General features: G+C 32.4%; 2 protein-coding genes across 2 annotated transcripts; both read right to left on the bottom strand.

Annotated features, from left to right (window-relative positions):
- Positions 1-1,356: 1,356 nt before the first annotated feature.
- Positions 1,357-4,636, bottom strand: LOC134681165 (DBH-like monooxygenase protein 1). The gene is made up of 5 exons (XM_063540643.1): positions 4,283-4,636; positions 3,658-3,840; positions 2,606-2,665; positions 2,080-2,316; positions 1,357-1,566 (listed from the first exon to the last, which is right to left on the bottom strand). Exons 1-5 carry the CDS (start codon positions 4,466-4,468, stop codon positions 1,477-1,479), a joined length of 756 nt encoding a protein of 251 aa, XP_063396713.1. The 5' UTR covers positions 4,469-4,636; the 3' UTR covers positions 1,357-1,476.
- A 159-nt stretch (positions 4,637-4,795) lies between these two features.
- LOC134685700 (DBH-like monooxygenase protein 1 homolog) lies at positions 4,796-9,589 on the bottom strand. Its single transcript, XM_063545674.1, has 6 exons — positions 9,269-9,589; positions 8,376-8,522; positions 7,718-7,891; positions 7,098-7,178; positions 5,463-5,639; positions 4,796-4,915 (listed from the first exon to the last, which is right to left on the bottom strand). The coding sequence occupies exons 1-6, from the start codon at positions 9,587-9,589 to the stop codon at positions 4,796-4,798; spliced, it is 1,020 nt and encodes a 339-aa protein (XP_063401744.1).
- Positions 9,590-17,026: the final 7,437 nt, after the last annotated feature.

Raw genomic sequence — 17,026 nt, 5'->3', positions numbered from 1 at the left:
TGCGTTGGATCTCAATGCTCTTCAACTTCGTACTTTATTTGGCCATTTTCCAACTTTTTTGGATTCGAGCGTCACTGATGAGTCTTTTGTAGACGAAAAGCGCGTCTGGCGTATATTTAAAATTTAGTCCTGGTATCTTTGATGAGTTTATTTGTTCATAAACCCATTAATATATGTGTTACTCTCTGCTTCTCACGTTAGACAGAATGTTGGAAGTTAAATAAGCATACATCAAAAATGTTGAAAAGATACCAATTGTCCAGATGGTAATTAAGTAGATGATAAAGCACCTTCGAAACTTTCATTAAATCTCGGGCAATGAACACTAAAATACAACTATAATTTTTGTGAGGGGATATTTTGAGTAATTTTAACCAAGTAAAGAAATTAATTAAGTATATATAAAAAGAAGATGCGATATGATTGCCAATGAGACAACTCTCCACAAGGGACCAAAAATAACACAGAAAGGAGTAGGTCCGATAAGGACCGATTTTGGCCTCAAATTTCAGGTTCATCTGACGAAAGATTTTGACCACTTTTTAAACACTTAAGTGTCTATTTTATTTGAATCTATTAGTTTATGTGTAAGATTTTCACTGATTTTGTCATTAAAAACGATCCGATTCAAGCTCAAATATGAAAAATCCACCAAATATGCCGAAAAATGTCACTTTTCAGATGGTTTTTGCCAAAAATGAAAGTGGCCGCATCCGTGTTCATCCTCAACCTTTATATATGTTATGTATTATTATCAAATACAACTTACATTTTAATATTAAGGATGAACACGAATGCGGCCACTTTCGATTTACACGAAAACCGTCTAAAATTATACTAAAATGCTAGAATTGTGAAGATTTCAGTGATTTAGCATGACTTTATGGTGCTAGTACCCAATATATGTGCCATGTATTGTCAAAAACAGCCCATATTTAAGTACCAGAAGCATTCTACTGTCCAAATAATAACTAAAAGTTTACATTTTAACAATTTTGTAAAACTGCTATATTTTGGGGCCAAAAAGGTGTCTTACCGGACCTTCTCCTTTACAAATACAGGTCACCGTACGTCCTTCAACTATGAGCAAATCCCATAACACATAGTCAGCTGTAAAATTCCCCGAAACGACAATGTAAAACATTTCAAACGAGAAAACTAACGGCCTTATGTATGTACAAAAAATGAACGAAAAACAAATATGTAACACATAAACAAACTACAACCACTGACTTACAGGCTTCCGATTTAGGACCGGCACAGAATGTGGCGAGGTAAGCATGTTAGCGGGATCCCAACCCTCCCCTAGCCTTAGACAGTGGTATAACAAAACAACGTAAGAACGAACTTTAAAAATCAATTGAAAGAGGTATATTTCAAATTAACAGTATTAAACCTTATTAATAAGTAAAACAATAGTATGTTAAAGTCATATGCAAAGCATATCAATTGTCTGAAGTCTTATTTTCGTGACTCTTAATTCATTCCCATTGAATTCCCACATGACTGAGATGGTTTATGGTAGGGATATTCCGGTTCAGGTATAACAGTCTTATAGCTATTACTCTGAAATTAAAAAAAAAACAAATTATTACAACCATTACTGATGTCTACATTTACAACATAAAATATAGTTAGATAACAAAAGTACTGAACCCTAGTAAAAATTCAAATCAAAAACGGGACTCAGGAATGTATAAAAATTTGCTCTTCTCGTTTAGTTTCTTGGAATTCGTTGAATATTTTGTGAATTACTACTAAATGCAAATATAATTTCTGACCTCTTTCTTGCCAGTGTTTGGTCTGATGCTTGGTCCGTTTCTGTGTGTGTAACGTGTCGGTGTTATGTCGTTGTTCTCCTCTTATATTTAATGCGTTTCCCTCGGTTTTAGTTTGTTACCCCGATTTTGTTTTTTGTCCATGGATTTATGAGTTTTGAACAGTGGTATACTACTGTTGCCTTTATATAAGTGTTACGGAAAAAATTGAAAAAATAAAATTAAAGAACTTAGCCCAAATTTCTCACTACTTAATTGTTGCAGGCTTGGAAAATAAAAGTTTTTAAGGGCATTTACTAACCTCGAGTTTGATTGGTCCATTGCAAATGGTGTTATATGTTGAATTATTGACTAGTTCTTGAAATTGTTGTCGAACATTTTGATCGTTCCAGTTCCAATCCTTCAGCTGTTCAAATGCTTTTTCTGAATCATTAGAAATCTTATCATACAATGGTGAAGCCAGACAGAATGACATATTGGTTCTCGGATAGTAGTATATATAGGAAATACACATCTCTTCTCCAGTTGACATTCCTCCCTAAATTATACATATAACTATGTTTAAAGTAATCACGTGTTAAGTTATGTGTATTTATTACATAAAAATACCAAACCTCATATCACACTCCTCATTAATATGGAGTGTGACCTATATTTTTTTTTTTAAATATAGAAATGATATGCAGTTAAATCATTTCTTTATTGATTTTTGATTTGAAAAAAAATCTAGTGTTTAAGGTTTTAAGTGTATATGTACTTCGCAAAAAATCAAACTTTAAATAAGGCATCTAGTATTTTTTCCTTATATCTTTTCCATGTAAACTCACCGTTGTCGATTCGTTTTTCTTTGATGAATCATACGTACACTCAACCATGAAACTGTCTCCCTAAGAAACAAAATTAAAAAGAACACTTTTAAGTTTCATTCGGCCAAAGCTCTTTTCTGGATTTATCTTCGTCAGGATCTATCAAAGCCGAATATTTAAGCCAAGGATGAATAAGAACCGAAACAGTTGATATATAGTTAATGCATGAACATTACATGTAATATTTTAAAATTAAGAAAGCGAATGTTAATATTGTTTTTTGTCTCACACATTACGTATCATTTTTAATCCGACTAGTAGTTCTTTTCTTATTTTGACTAAGCATCAAAACACCCATGGAAAAAATTCTCCAAATGGCAATATATGTGAACTTAATATACCAATAAATCTTTTCCTATAATCGTTTTTTTTTTTGTCGTTGTCAAGAGCTTGCGTGAAGGCCGTACGGTGACCTATAGTTGTTAATGTTTGTTTCATTTTGGTCTTTTGTGGATAGTTGTCTCATTGGCAATCATACCACATCTTCTTTTTTAAACGTTGTATTTACTTTTGGATGTTAAGCAGCAATTAATAAATGAATACTGCATTTCATAGCTCTTGTTGAAGTGTTTATACAGATTATAAATCCAAAAAAAATAAACGTAGATCGCTGATCATTTCGGATTTTTCACTTAACCAAAACGTCATAATTACAGGAGGACTGCTAGTCAAAAATTTAGTTTTATTAAAAAAAACCACTTTTTTTCTTACTTTATAGTTAGTCCGAATGTATATATCGACTTAAATGTTGTTGTTTTTTAATCATCTATAAAAATTCACTCAATTTCTAAAACTTTTCATTTCTTTTACTACATGAATTTTAGGAAAATTTTAAATGTTTGAACGTAAAAACATGTATTCTAATTTTATCAATACAGTGTTGAATTGAAAACAGTTGTAATCTTCCGAAATTTAACATTTCGAATTCTCCTAGCTATATGACTGACGGTCAGGCTAATTTTAAAAATTCAAAGACAAACATTTGTCCACCTTTTCGCTAAAACAATACCTACACGTTTAACCTTCCTTTCTTCTTTTAAAGTTCGGATATCCTGATAGTTAAAATCGTATGTTTTGTCTTCAGCAATTGGAGGCAACTCTCTACCATTTCGTATGTGCCTCGTTTTGATTGCTCTTCCCAGAACATGAGCATGTTGAAATGCACCAAAAATGGATATTCCAGTGTCCGGTAAACCCTGAATAGTAAAGTTTTTTCTAAACTAATTTTAACCTTGGATGAACACTATATCTGAGGATTTGTGAATAAATCATGTAGAATTTTACCGCTCTGTAGACTGCTAATAATAAGTTACTTGTATTTGTATTTGTTTTCTTGTGTCTTTTGTCAAACACGTCATCCCTAATAAGAATGATTTCATTTATCTTAGTCCATCTACTTTTTAATTTATGAGGACTCGAGGGTCAAAGGGAATAAATGTCTGAAAATAAAACAGCACAAAATCCCTAGTTTTGACAGAATTTGGCAATTTTGATTATTTATCAAAAAATGTATAAGAATTTACAATCTTGAACAAAAACAACATACGTTGGAAGAAAGTAACATCTGTTTATATTGTTTTATTTATACAAAGTATTTCATTTTGGTGTCTAGTCATTGATAAGCATTTAAATGTATACCTTTTCTGTACACTGTGGATTACAATAGCTTGTTGAGACGAATGACTTCTGATATGGTGGTATTATATGTGTAGGATTTGGGTTAACACCTAACGTCATACCTGCAGCATCATATTGACGAATATCAGGAGATAAAAACATTCTTATACCCGAACGATCTACAATGCCTGAAATATAAATTATCATGTAGGAGACAGAACTACATTATTACTACGAAATCAAAACCCATACCCCTGCATGTTCATACATTGTACCGAGTTGAAGAAACTTCAAGGTAAATAAAGAGAAAAATATCGAAAAATCAAAACACATCATTTCATGTGTGTACAGTTATTATTGACTGAATCGGAATGGTGATATATTCGACAGTGTAAAACAAATCGTGGTGATTAGTAAACAACATTCGAAACAACGGAAAATCAACTGACGACGCGACGTCGTTACAAACAATAAAATTCTCATGATTCAAAAATTCTGAAACGGTGAATTGATCTGAAACAAAACTTATAAGACTTATCTATGAATCTTACCAGACTTCATTGAAGGATTGCTATAATGTATTTCCAGTTTCACATATTTAGGACTATCTGCTTCTCCAAAAGCAAAACCAACGTGTTCTGGCATGTTAAAAGCCTAGTCAATAATACCAAAATTAAAGCACTTTGAATTGATCAAATTAATTGAAATTATACGAAAATGATATGCAGTAAAAGGCTGACAAGAAAACCCGCAACATTTCAAAAATCAATGTAAAAAATAGAAAATATCACAACTTGATTTTGTATCAAGTTAGTAACTTAACGCTTGCTTTCAGTAGATTCAAGTGCAAAAAAATATGATTTTGCTAGTACTGGTGTATTTGTTATTCATTTTATCATTGTTTTATTTACTTTTGTTATTTTTAATCTACATGTGCTTGTTTCAAGCAAGTAGTCTATGTAATGGTATGTTGACATATCTAAATATTTTTCCTTTTGAGAATTCAGTGCTGATTTGTAATCTTCTATAGTCTCTGTTTATTATACATTAGTTGCTTTTCTCTTTTCTATATTCTTAGCTATTTAGAAATTGTCATACTATGGTGGTCGATAAACATTCAAGTGTTTGCAATATTTTTTTTGATTAAAGTAGTCTATAAACTCTTATTTTTCTAATGCGAAAAAAAAACACCCAAACTTACCAAACCCCCTACAGCCCAAGCTACCACGGGGTCACTACATGTCATAAAACGATCAGGTGTGGATGTTGAAAAACAGTCATAGGTAGAGCCAACATCTGCGTCTGATGTATCCGGGCATTTGCTTATAACAATATGGTGGACAAACGTAAGACTTTCTTTTGGAATTAGTGGTTCATACTGAAATAAAACCAATGTAAATATAAGAACATCAAGAATTCCACCTAACGGTAGTTTCAGTGTATACCGCCATCTTGGATTGTACAATAGAAGTACACTATTGGTCTAGTTCTTCGCCTTAATCTACAAATTTTTTGACAAATTTTCAATTTATGTGCAAGACTGTTTTTTTTTGTATTAAAAATAAGTGATTCATTGCATTATCCAAGATTTTTTTAAACAAATACCAAATATTTGGGTATTATAGAAGCACTTTTCAACTTCGCTAATTAAGAAAAGGGGGGGGGGGGGGCAACTCTAGATCTTACAGTAATAATTGTACACTGGAATGATAGTGTAATTTTCATGTTTTACTTGTAGCAAGAAAACCAATTCGGGACAACATTCTTACTTTTTATTTTCTAAAAGCATATTATGAGATTTATCTGCTCATAGATTTCTTTAAACATAAATGTGTTTTAATGAGAAATCTATGCAAACTTGTTACTTGAAATATATCACATACTTTTCATTATATTTTTGAAAAAAAGGCATAGTAAAATCTTTAGGTTGACAAAGTTTAGGAAAATTCTATCTGAGGAAATATGTACCGTTGATCCTCTTAAACGATAGATACCTTTTGGTATTTATAGTCTTATCTTGATTGTAACTACATGTACATATTATATTGACTTAAATGCAGAATTAAAATGCTGCCTAAGAGTTCACTTTAAAGTTAACCTAGTACATTTATAGAATCAAAACTGTGTAAATAAAGAGTTTATATAGTTGGCTTATCATCAAGGATCAAGAATAACCTGACGATCTCTCCCACGTTGTATCTATTTGTTATACATAGGTTAGACCGAACATTTACCAAGGAGTGCCCAACCAATTTTAAAACATATGCATATCATACTCTTATGATACATTTTAATTTTGTATACATTTTTATTAGTCAAATCTGAATATGAGTTACACTAATGTATTTATCAAAGGTATGCATATAATAATTTTCGAATATTTCAATACTTGTAATGAAGAAGACAAACCTCAAGATAGTTTGTATATTTTTTTATCAATGTCAGTATGGATTTGTTGTAAAATTGTCATTTTTATCCATGGCGTTGTTTGTTTTAGATTTATGAGTTTGACTGTCCCTTTGGTATATTTCGTCCCTCTTTTAAATAGTATTTTACTTGTTTCAAAATTTACACTGTCATTACATTTTATTTGTCTAATATTCTGGTATATGTTCACCGTTTTATAAATCGTCACTGATTAAGACCAACGCTTTTCATTAAAAAAAACGTCTGATATAATTTGAAAGCGTTATTCTATAAATAAAAATTCACCTCCGGCGCTTATGGTATCTTTTTAACAATCCAACAATCTACCGTGTAAATCCAAATACCAACATATTGATGGAATATTAATTAAATATGTTGGAAGTTAAGCGTAAAATATTTAAATACTTACTCTTATCATATGATGCTTCTTTGTAAGTTGTGGAATCTTATGTAGCGAGCAGTGGCGAGTATCAGCGAGATGTATTGAATACTAAAATTAAATCTAACAGATTAACTAATAGAATGGATTGTAAACAACCATTTATATGTTGGTGGATTTTCCTTTCAGTTACAATTGAGTTGATGATGTTTATAGTTCGGCTTTACCTCAAATAACGCGTAAAATTAACTCTGTGATACAGTTTTACAGACTTTCTCTTGACTTAATGTTTTTTTTTGCCTCGTTGATGTACTTCCTTCAATTAATTCACGATTCTTACCTACATGTAGGTATCCACGTTTACTTTGTGAGAATGTAACCCAAAAAACCCACTAAAAATGCCAAATTCAGATTGGTTTACTGCTGTTTTTCTGGTGTGTGTCTTTATTCTTTCTAAATCGATAAAAAATAAATGTAAATAGTAGTGAATAATTTTCTAAGTGACCATTTCAATAACATAAAAAACGTCCATCCTACTCTTAGACTGCAGAAGTTCTACTACTAAAGTCGACTCCGACCACTATTTAATATAAGGGGGAAAATGTGTAATATGATAAAATCTGAAATTGTATTATACAGATAAAACATACCGGGGGTGTTACAATATCAACTTTTATGCTGTTTTTTGGAATACTGGCAAGTGATTTACTTGAGGACAAAAACATCACACTTTGTGCGCCTCGATTTTCTCCATGCCATGGCATTTCCGTCATTGAAATTGGATCTTCCTCGTGGTATGAGTATATAGATCGTATAGTGTCGTCCTAGTTAAAAATATTCTTGATATTTTATGCTAAATATGACACACAAAGTAAAAGAGAGAATACACTTCTAGATATATATACGATACATATAGATATACGGAGAGATATGTAAAAATTATTCAAAGCAAATTGCTAGTTAGATAAGTTTTATGCCGTTATGTTTTACCATGTACGCTTACTCTTAATCAAGGGAAATTTATAGGCTTCCTAAGGGCAACAATTCGTACAAATAGATCTCTATCGAGAGGTTCAGTTACAGAGTTTGTAAATACATGACTATTGTTCGTAAATAAAAAGTTAGACCAAACGGCAATTCATTCCTGAAATTTAAAAGCATTTTTCAATTCTCATTGATAAAAATATCAACTATAACACATAGACAACATTGAAAGAAGACAAAAATGTAATGGTACGTCAATATAAAAACAATACTGGTGATAAAAAAATAAAGTTCATAATTTTTTTAAATAATACAACGCCTTACATTTATCACTATGTCATCCTCATCACAAGTATCCAATTTCCTAGTAAATGTCAGGACAGTACCGAAATCGTTCTCAAATCCGTTAATCAGGTACCAGTTCTGATTAGAATCCACCTTGGGAACAACATTTCCTACAGTATGGCAGTCCTGCATTGCAAACATAAACAAAGATATCAAATGTCGTTTTTGACAAATGATCGGTTAAATATAGATACTAACAACAGACGTTTATATTTCAGCAAATTTACATTTTTGTATACAAAATAAAAAAAATTTGCATACAATATAATTTTATATGGATGACCACTAGCATTTGTAGAAAGCCATAAAACTTTCTAAACAATTAACTAATATGGCATGTTTACTCAAACTGAATATAAGTTGTCAATTTGACATTGTAATGTTCTGCACATTAGAAGCAATGTTAAATTTGATAAATGTTGAGAGCAACTCATCTTTTCCTAGTAACTCCCATACCTCTTTTTAAAATATGTACTCAGGTGAAATTAAAAAGAATCATCTAATCTTAAAATTGTTACCGCAAATCAGAAGACCATAGTAAATGAACAAAAAGGTCATAAAACACATGGACGCCAAAGATACAACACCATGGCAAAATAAAAACCACAACAGCAAACAAAAGACATTTTGAGATCAACCTTAGTCTTCATCAATTGACAATTCTCTAAGCAATATGTCAAGCAGTAAATCGTTCCAAGGACAGGATATATCATCCCCAAATTCAATGAAATTCCAAATTGACAGAGATAGAAATTAACATAAAATATCAATGTATGCTTGAAAAAAAGTTTAAACAGATAATTTCGGGAGTAAAAGATTAAAAAACGTTCAGTTTGTGATAATACTATTCAAGGTAATAATAGTCTGCCTACCCGGAAATATACTGAGCCGTCAGAGTTAATCCAGCCTACAATTACATCAGATGGAAACATTTTACCATTTTGCGACAGTCCAAATCCCACATATCCTCTGGTTCTGACATGAGTTTCGAACGTTATATTGGTACCGCTGACATTCCAAAATAGCCAAAAGTTTCCATCAGGATCCAGTTGAATTTCATGTTGGAACACTGATGTCGGGACTGGTTTACTGTAAACAGGTATCAGCCTTTGAGCTGAATCAATGGCGTCTGAGCACTCATATGCCTTATATAATCCCAATAATAATATCAACGAAAATCCATTACAGACCATTGTTCTATATAACCTTTATAACCTTAAGACACTTTAAATTATCATATCTTTCTTATAGATATATTGACCTAAGGATTTCCTTGTCTTTATCTTGAAATCTCAGAAGTGGTTCTATCAATTATAAGTAATCATAAACGAATTGTGTGTGTCAATTCATGTTTAGATTTGTAAATAGCCAATAGATAAAGTTTAGCCATTTCATGATATATTGATAATTATGTATAGGTAGATAGACGAAAGACATACTTTACATGTAAATATGATAAGAAAGCATGAATGATATACATCTAAGATCATGTATCTAATTTATGATATATTTTAGGATTTATCCTAACTCATAGAAACTCTCAAAAACATAACTTAGGACGAACTCATGTCTGAAGAACATATTTGAACATGTCTGAGTCCGAAGATAACCACAAAGTCCGGAATATGAATGCAATAAACTAATTTTAAGGTATTCCTACCACATCTCCTTATATTAAGATAAATACGAAAGAACATACCCCTAAGTAAACCACATGTTCCAAATACAGATCTATCATAAGTTAATAATAAATTTGATACTTCCACTACATACAAAGATGAACAATATTTACCCAATAAGAGTTGTTTAGACGAAGGCTCGCCGAGATATACAATATCAGTTATACATATTTGAATTTAAAAAAAAAATAAAAACGGTTCAGATATTTGTAAATATAATTTGAAATTCTTTAATTTCCAGCTATCTGCATAAAAATGTATGTTCTTTATTTGGTCATTTCACATATCAGCTTGTTGATGCCGTCAACATGTGAGATACAATAGTTAACTGTCAATAATTATTCAAAATCAAAGAACAAGCCAGTAATGCATTGGTTGACACCAAACTTGTGTGCTTTCATCAAAACGTAATTACATCATGAATTATGTAAAATGATATATTTCAGTCTATTGAAAAAAACAACAATACGATGTTATGCATGTTATGTTCATATAACATATTTCATGGAACAAGTTAAAATTAGTTAAAAAAAACCAACACAGCCAGATATGTGAGTGCTGTCCCCTAACTTCATACCTACGCTACACCAAGATATCCTTCATATAAATTAAATATCAAACAGAAATGTCTTTGAACAGTTAGTGCATGTGTTGTTTCAATATCAGATTATCCTCCTATCCTTCCGCCCATTGAAAATATCAAATGATTGTCCCAAACTATCGGGTTGTATTTCTGACATCGTCCTGATATTTTCCAAATCATAGATTTATGCAGTACAACACTTATATAATCAGAGGAGTATGTATGTATGTGGAAAGGGGGCCTTCTGATTGAACTTCATACATGCATAATATACTTTTTCAAAGTGTTACTCCAAGTTGACCTACCAACCGGCCCTCCCCCTTTTTTATATCCTGGTACTTTATAGTTAACTTTATAAATCCCATTGAACGTGTCAATATTTTAAGTAGATTCTTCATTTTATTGATGTGTCTACGAAAAAGTCAATGATTTATGTTTACCCGTTTGAAGAAAGGTTCTATTCGTTAACATGGTTAATAATTTTGCGCTCGATATGTAATAATAAATCAGGGGACAGCACTCGTCTGTTTATTAGGATTTATCGTTGTGGTAAACGCATCAACCCGGAAGTTTCCGAATGATACGTTGCTTTCGCCGGGAAATTTGAATATTCTGACACGAATGCAACTGAAGCTGCGTAAGGGTTCTCTTAATCCACAAATCAAAATATGCATCGGAAGAAAATGCGGGCTGTTGTAAGGTATATAGTAATTTATTAATATTTTTAATTATTTTTTATCTAAAGTAGGGAAGGCAATTCAAGATTACGACTTAGATCCCTTTATGTTTTTTCAGTATATGGATATGGATAGTAAACTGCACATTGCCAGAAAACAAAGAAATAGTGATGGCAACGTTAAATACGTTAATATAGTAATGCAAATAGACAGGAAATAATAAAAAATAAATTAAAAACATTGATTTACAAAATTTTAATCTGCTAACCGAGACCCTGTGATAAAGAGTAACAAATATACATTGTAGTTCATTATAACTTGATTATAGTACAATGACATCTAAAATTGTAATCATTTACTTTTTTAGTATATCATCTTCCATGTAATTACTTTGTACACAAAAATAGAGTGAACCATGAAACCTTGTAAAGGGAAATAAAAGAAATTCAATATATTTCGTCATGAATGGATTGATTATTGGTTGCTTAATGTCCAGTGACAGATATGTCATGCATGTAAACTATTCACTATACTACCTATGGGCACATACCAGGGGCAGATACATTCATTTTTAAAGGGGTTCCAACCCACAATGAAGTGGGAGGGGTTGAACTGTATATTTTTATTCAAAGCATTGATCATCCCCCAAGTAGGCGTTTTCCACCATCCTCTTTTGGGATCTGCCACTGCAAACTATCCATGTTTTGAAATTTATCATGTTACTTGTATAGTAAAACACAGCTTTATACAAATATACCAATAAACATACTTACACTAGCAACTACAATCTTTCATTCTGAAGTCATTAGCTTACAATGATGAAAGTGAGTAGATTTACAAAACTATGTAAATGAGCTACAGCTAGTCGGCCAAAACATACCAATAGACTAATTACAGGATTACTCAAGTTGTAAATATGTGCTAAATTGGATATTGTATAGAATATGTGCTAAATTGGATATTGTATAGAAAGGTATATACTATGAAAATAAGAGCTTGGGGCAAAGCCCCGCGCTTTTATTTTCATAGTATATACATTTCTATACAATAACCGAGACATATCACACTTTTTCTACTAATAGGCCGAAAATCAATGTACAAAAGAAAGTTATAAAGTGATTGATATGAAGAGCAAAGCTTAAATAATTAGTTATCTACTAATTTCATTGTACAGATTTCATTTAAGAAATGACTGTAATTTTTGTTCTCTGTCTATGCAGAAATATATACACATTGTGGTGCACACTGAATAACCTGCGTAGCGGATTATTTTTACGTATGTTCCACATTTGTTTTACATTGTAAATGTTATTTCGAATAGACTGAATATAGTTATCTAAGGTACCAGGATTATGATTTAATACGCTAGACGCGTGTTTCGTCTACATAAAGACTCATCAGTGACGCTATATACTGTTAAATCACAATAAATATTTAGAATACATCATTTCATTAACAGTAAAAAGGTAGGTTTTGACAGGGACTTTCTATAATTATAGTATAGAAAGTCCCTGATTTTGACAAACAAATTCCTGCATCAGATTTCTTTGTTCTTAATTTTTTTTATGAAGATATAAATATATGAAGTATGAATAAGTTATTTTTCAGACAGAAAACATCTTCTCAAAAGGCCTCACTATGTAGGATTTTCAAAATTGCAAAAATTGTCTGCCCCAAGACTTCCATAGCAGGTTTCGCGGGCTTATGGCCCACTCACTGGGCTACCTGATAAAGAACAGGGCTAGTTGAATATAATTGTTATGAGCCCCTGGGCTAGTACCTACAAAAGTGAGTGTCAACCCCCCGATATTTTGACATTGTTACCTATATTATGTTTGTTTGCTTCAAGCATCGTTGAAAATGTAACTAAATTTGATGCGACTGTCACACAAGTGAGAGGTTCAGCGCTTTTAAACAAGGTTCAATCCATCATTTTCTACATTTAAAAATGCCTGTACAATGTCAGGAATACGACAATTGTCTATCTGTTTGTTGTGTTTTATCGCTTTTCTTTGCCATTTGATTCACAGGGACTCGGTTAGCAGATTAAAATTTTGTAAATCAATGTTTTTAATTTATTTTTTATTATTTCCTGTCTATTTGCATTACTACATTAACGTATTTAAAGTTGCCATCACTATTTCTTTGTTTTCTGGCAATGTGCAGTTTACTATCCATATCCATATACTGAAAAAACATAAAGGGATCTAAGTCGCCATCTTGAATTGCCTTCCCTACTTTAGATAAAAAATAATTAAAAATATGAATAAATTACTATATACCTTACAACAGCCCTCATTTTCTTCCGAAATGATTCGTCTATAACATGCATATTTTGATTTGTGGATTGACAGAACCCTTACGAAGTTTCAGTTGCATTCGTGTCAGAATATTCAAATTTCCCGGCGAAAGCAACGTATCATTCGGAAACTTCCGGGTTGATGCGTTTACCACAACGATAAATCCTTATAAACAGACGAGTGCTGTCCCTTGATTTATTATTACATATCGAGCGCAAAGTTAACGAATATAACCTTTCTTCAAACGGGGTAACATAAATCATTGACTTTTTTGAAGACACATCAATAAAATAAAGAAGTTACTTAAATATTGACACGTTCTATGGGATTCATAAGGTTTATTAACAGTACCAGGATATAAAAAAAGGGGGAGGGCCGGTTGGTAGGTCAACTTGGAGTAATACTTTGAAAAAGTATATTAACTTATCATACATGCATGTATGAAGTTCAATCGGAAGGCCCCTTTTCCATTTACATACATACTCCTCTGATTATATAAGTGTAAGTTTTGTACTGCATAAATCCATGATTTGAAAAATATCAGGATGTCAGAAATACAACCCGATAGTTTGGGACAATCATTTGATATTTTCAATGGGCGGAAGGATAGGAGGATAATCTGATATTGAAACAATAAATGCACTAACTGTTCAAAGACATTTTTGTTTGATATTTAATTTATATGAAGGATATCTTGGTGTGGCGTAGGTATGAAGTTAGGGGACAGCACTCGTCTGTTTATAAGGATTTATCGTTGTAGTAAACGCATCAACCCGAAAGTTTCCGAATGATACGTTGCTTTCGCCGGGAAATTTGAATATTCTGACACGAATGCAACTGAAACCTCATAAGGGTTCTGTTAATCCACAAATCAAAATATGCATGTTATAGAAGAATCATTTCGGAAGAAAATGAGGGCTGTTGTTAGGTATATAGTAATTTATTCATATTTTTAATTATTTTTTATCTAAAGTAGGGAAGGCAATTCAAGATGGCGACTTAGATCCCTTTAGGTTTTTTCAGTATATGCAATCTCATTCAAATCCGATGTTCTGATACAGTGGAGGGTAGCGTATCAGAACATCGGATTTTAATGAGATTGCAGTATATGGATATGGATAGTAAACTGCACATTGCCAGAAAACAAAGAAATAGTGATGGCAACTTTAAATACGTTAATATAGTAATGCAAATAGACAGGAAATAATAAAAAAATAAATTAAAAACATTGATTTACAAAATGTTAATCTGCTAACCGAGTCCCTGTGATTTGATTAGGGACTCTCCGTTTTGAATTTTCCTCTGAATTCAGTATTTTTGTGATTTTACTTTTAAGACGTTACGGTCACATGCCAAAATAATGTCTATGAGGCGATAGACAAAACACCGTCAGGCAACCAGAAGACGTGTGACATTCAAAATTAAATTATTTGTAGATAATGTAAAAATATTGGTTATTCGAAAGAAGAAAAATTAACTTTAATCATGCATGAAGTATCATTTTATGGGAGCACAAGATGCCAATTTTCTGTTCACCGATTTGAATTATAAGATTTAGTTTATAATCATGTAAAATCTTTATCAAAGTTATAAAAGAAGTCTGAATTTAATTAATTTACAGGCCATGAGCTCGATATTAAATAGCATCGTGTAAATTTAAGTATTAACGCCATCTAATTAACTATCAAATTGACCTCTCGAGATCTCCAATGGTCATATAAGCGATATAGATATTAACATGACTGTCGCATCAATTTCCATTAAATTTATGTCGCATCAATTTCCATTAAATTTACAACGATGTATGAGAAAACCGAACAGAGTGTTTTAATTTATGTGAATAAAACAGACTGTACCTATACAGCAGCCAGCATTGTGTTGTAGTCCTAATCATTATATAACAAACAACTATGTAACAAAAAACCCCACAAAAATGGCATATAGACAAGCATATCAGCATACATTAAAGACATGAATACACAAATTTCCAAACGTACAATAACGGGATGTATAAGTACAGAGCCACGTCATGAGTGTATCAAAGACACATAAAAAAGTAAATATAGTTCGTTCTTATGTTGTACTGTTATACCAATGGCCAAGGTTTAGGGAAGGTTGGGATCCCGCTAACATGTTAAACCCCGCCACATTAGTATGTATGTGCCTGTCCCAAGTTAAGAGGCTGTAATTAAGTTAAAAGACTGTTTCAACATCTGTCGTATTGCTATCTACTCCTGACGACTAATTCCCAAAATCTTTCTAAATTCAACTTCCCTGGTTTGTGCGATGTCAATATGTTGTACATACCTACATTACTCTGTTGACGATAAGACATCGGAATTGGACCAGACAACAAATAACCAAGTTTTGACTTTACGGCGGTCGGATCATTTCCTCTCAATATTTTATCCTCTACGAAATCCCAATAGAAATCAGCTCCGATGAGCAAGGAGATTTCAAAAGAAGAGTTGTCTTCTGTAAACGGATGAGCTAATCGTAATCCTTTCAGGTACTTGAATTTCGTATACCATTACCGATGTAATTGGTTGACGGGCTGGCGATGTTCGGTACTACTAGAACCTCAACTGGAATTTTCGTTCTATTTATCGACTCTACGTATACGCGTGCTCTTGACAAATGACGGCCTTTGCTGCCGGTACTTCCGAATGCCGATAAATGTATGGTTTCTGTTCCTAGTATTTCTAAATCTATTTTCGACGCTAGCTCCTTGGTAACAAAAGAGCGTTGTTTCATCAAAAAAAATGTGCGTATCAACATATCGATTTACCCCCAACTGGTGCAACGGCAGTTTTTAGAAGCACTTTCGATCGGGATTTATCTTCAGACGAATGAAAAAATGGCGGCGATCAATGTATTTTTACTATCATCAACGGCAATAACTGACATTTGCTGATCATAAGTACATGTATTTCCATGGCAAAGACTTGTGTGGTGCTTTTGATGGCACTGGCGGCAGTGAAATTTCGATCTTCAATCTACGGAACGGTGTGATCCTAAACAGTAAAAACATAACTTCTTTTCTTTGACGAATGATAGGCGTGTATCGTGATCTGAAACATTTGGGCATTTTGCAGGGTCATGTAAAATCTGGCGGAATATGCAAGGTTTTTGTCGAAAATTTGGTGTTTGTCTCTCATGGTTATCGCATGTATCTACTTTACTCGGTTCACCTTTTCTATTAACGCAAATCAAAAACGATGCGGTCATTGCGATAGACTGCATTGAATCCATAAACGACGACGAGCGTTGTCCAGCTTCAATTATAGTGATTTCTTTCAAAATTCCACGTCTCAAATCAATCAATTCCCAATTATCGGAACCGTTTTCACGAGCTAAGTGTTGTCGTATTTCTGACGGAAGCTTGTTCAGT

The sequence above is a fragment of the Mytilus trossulus genome, chromosome 1 (assembly GCF_036588685.1).
Source record: "Mytilus trossulus isolate FHL-02 chromosome 1, PNRI_Mtr1.1.1.hap1, whole genome shotgun sequence".
Classification (NCBI taxonomy): domain Eukaryota; kingdom Metazoa; phylum Mollusca; class Bivalvia; order Mytilida; family Mytilidae; genus Mytilus; species Mytilus trossulus.
The sequence above is the reverse complement of the archived record's forward strand: the minus strand, read 5'-3'. Positions and strand labels throughout refer to the sequence as shown.

What these genes read in the sequence shown, in the direction of transcription:
- LOC134681165 (XM_063540643.1), bottom strand. Translation starts at nt 4,468, where the DNA reads ATGATAATTTATATTTCAGGCATTGTAGATCGTTCGGGTATAAGAATG. An exon ending in AAGAAAGGAAGGTTAAACGT is followed by an intron (nt 2,666 to 3,657) that starts GTAGGTATTGTT and finishes TTTGTTTCTTAG; the next exon opens with GGAGACAGTTTCATGGTTGA. An exon ending in AGAAAAACGAATCGACAACG is followed by an intron (nt 2,317 to 2,605) that starts GTGAGTTTACAT and finishes TGTATAATTTAG; the next exon opens with GGAGGAATGTCAACTGGAGA.
- LOC134685700 (XM_063545674.1), bottom strand. Translation starts at nt 9,589, where the DNA reads ATGGTCTGTAATGGATTTTCGTTGATATTATTATTGGGATTATATAAG. An exon ending in TTGATATTGTAACACCCCCG is followed by an intron (nt 7,179 to 7,717) that starts GTATGTTTTATC and finishes ATTTAATTTTAG; the next exon opens with TATTCAATACATCTCGCTGA. An exon ending in CTTGGGCTGTAGGGGGTTTG is followed by an intron (nt 4,916 to 5,462) that starts GTAAGTTTGGGT and finishes ATTATTGACTAG; the next exon opens with GCTTTTAACATGCCAGAACA.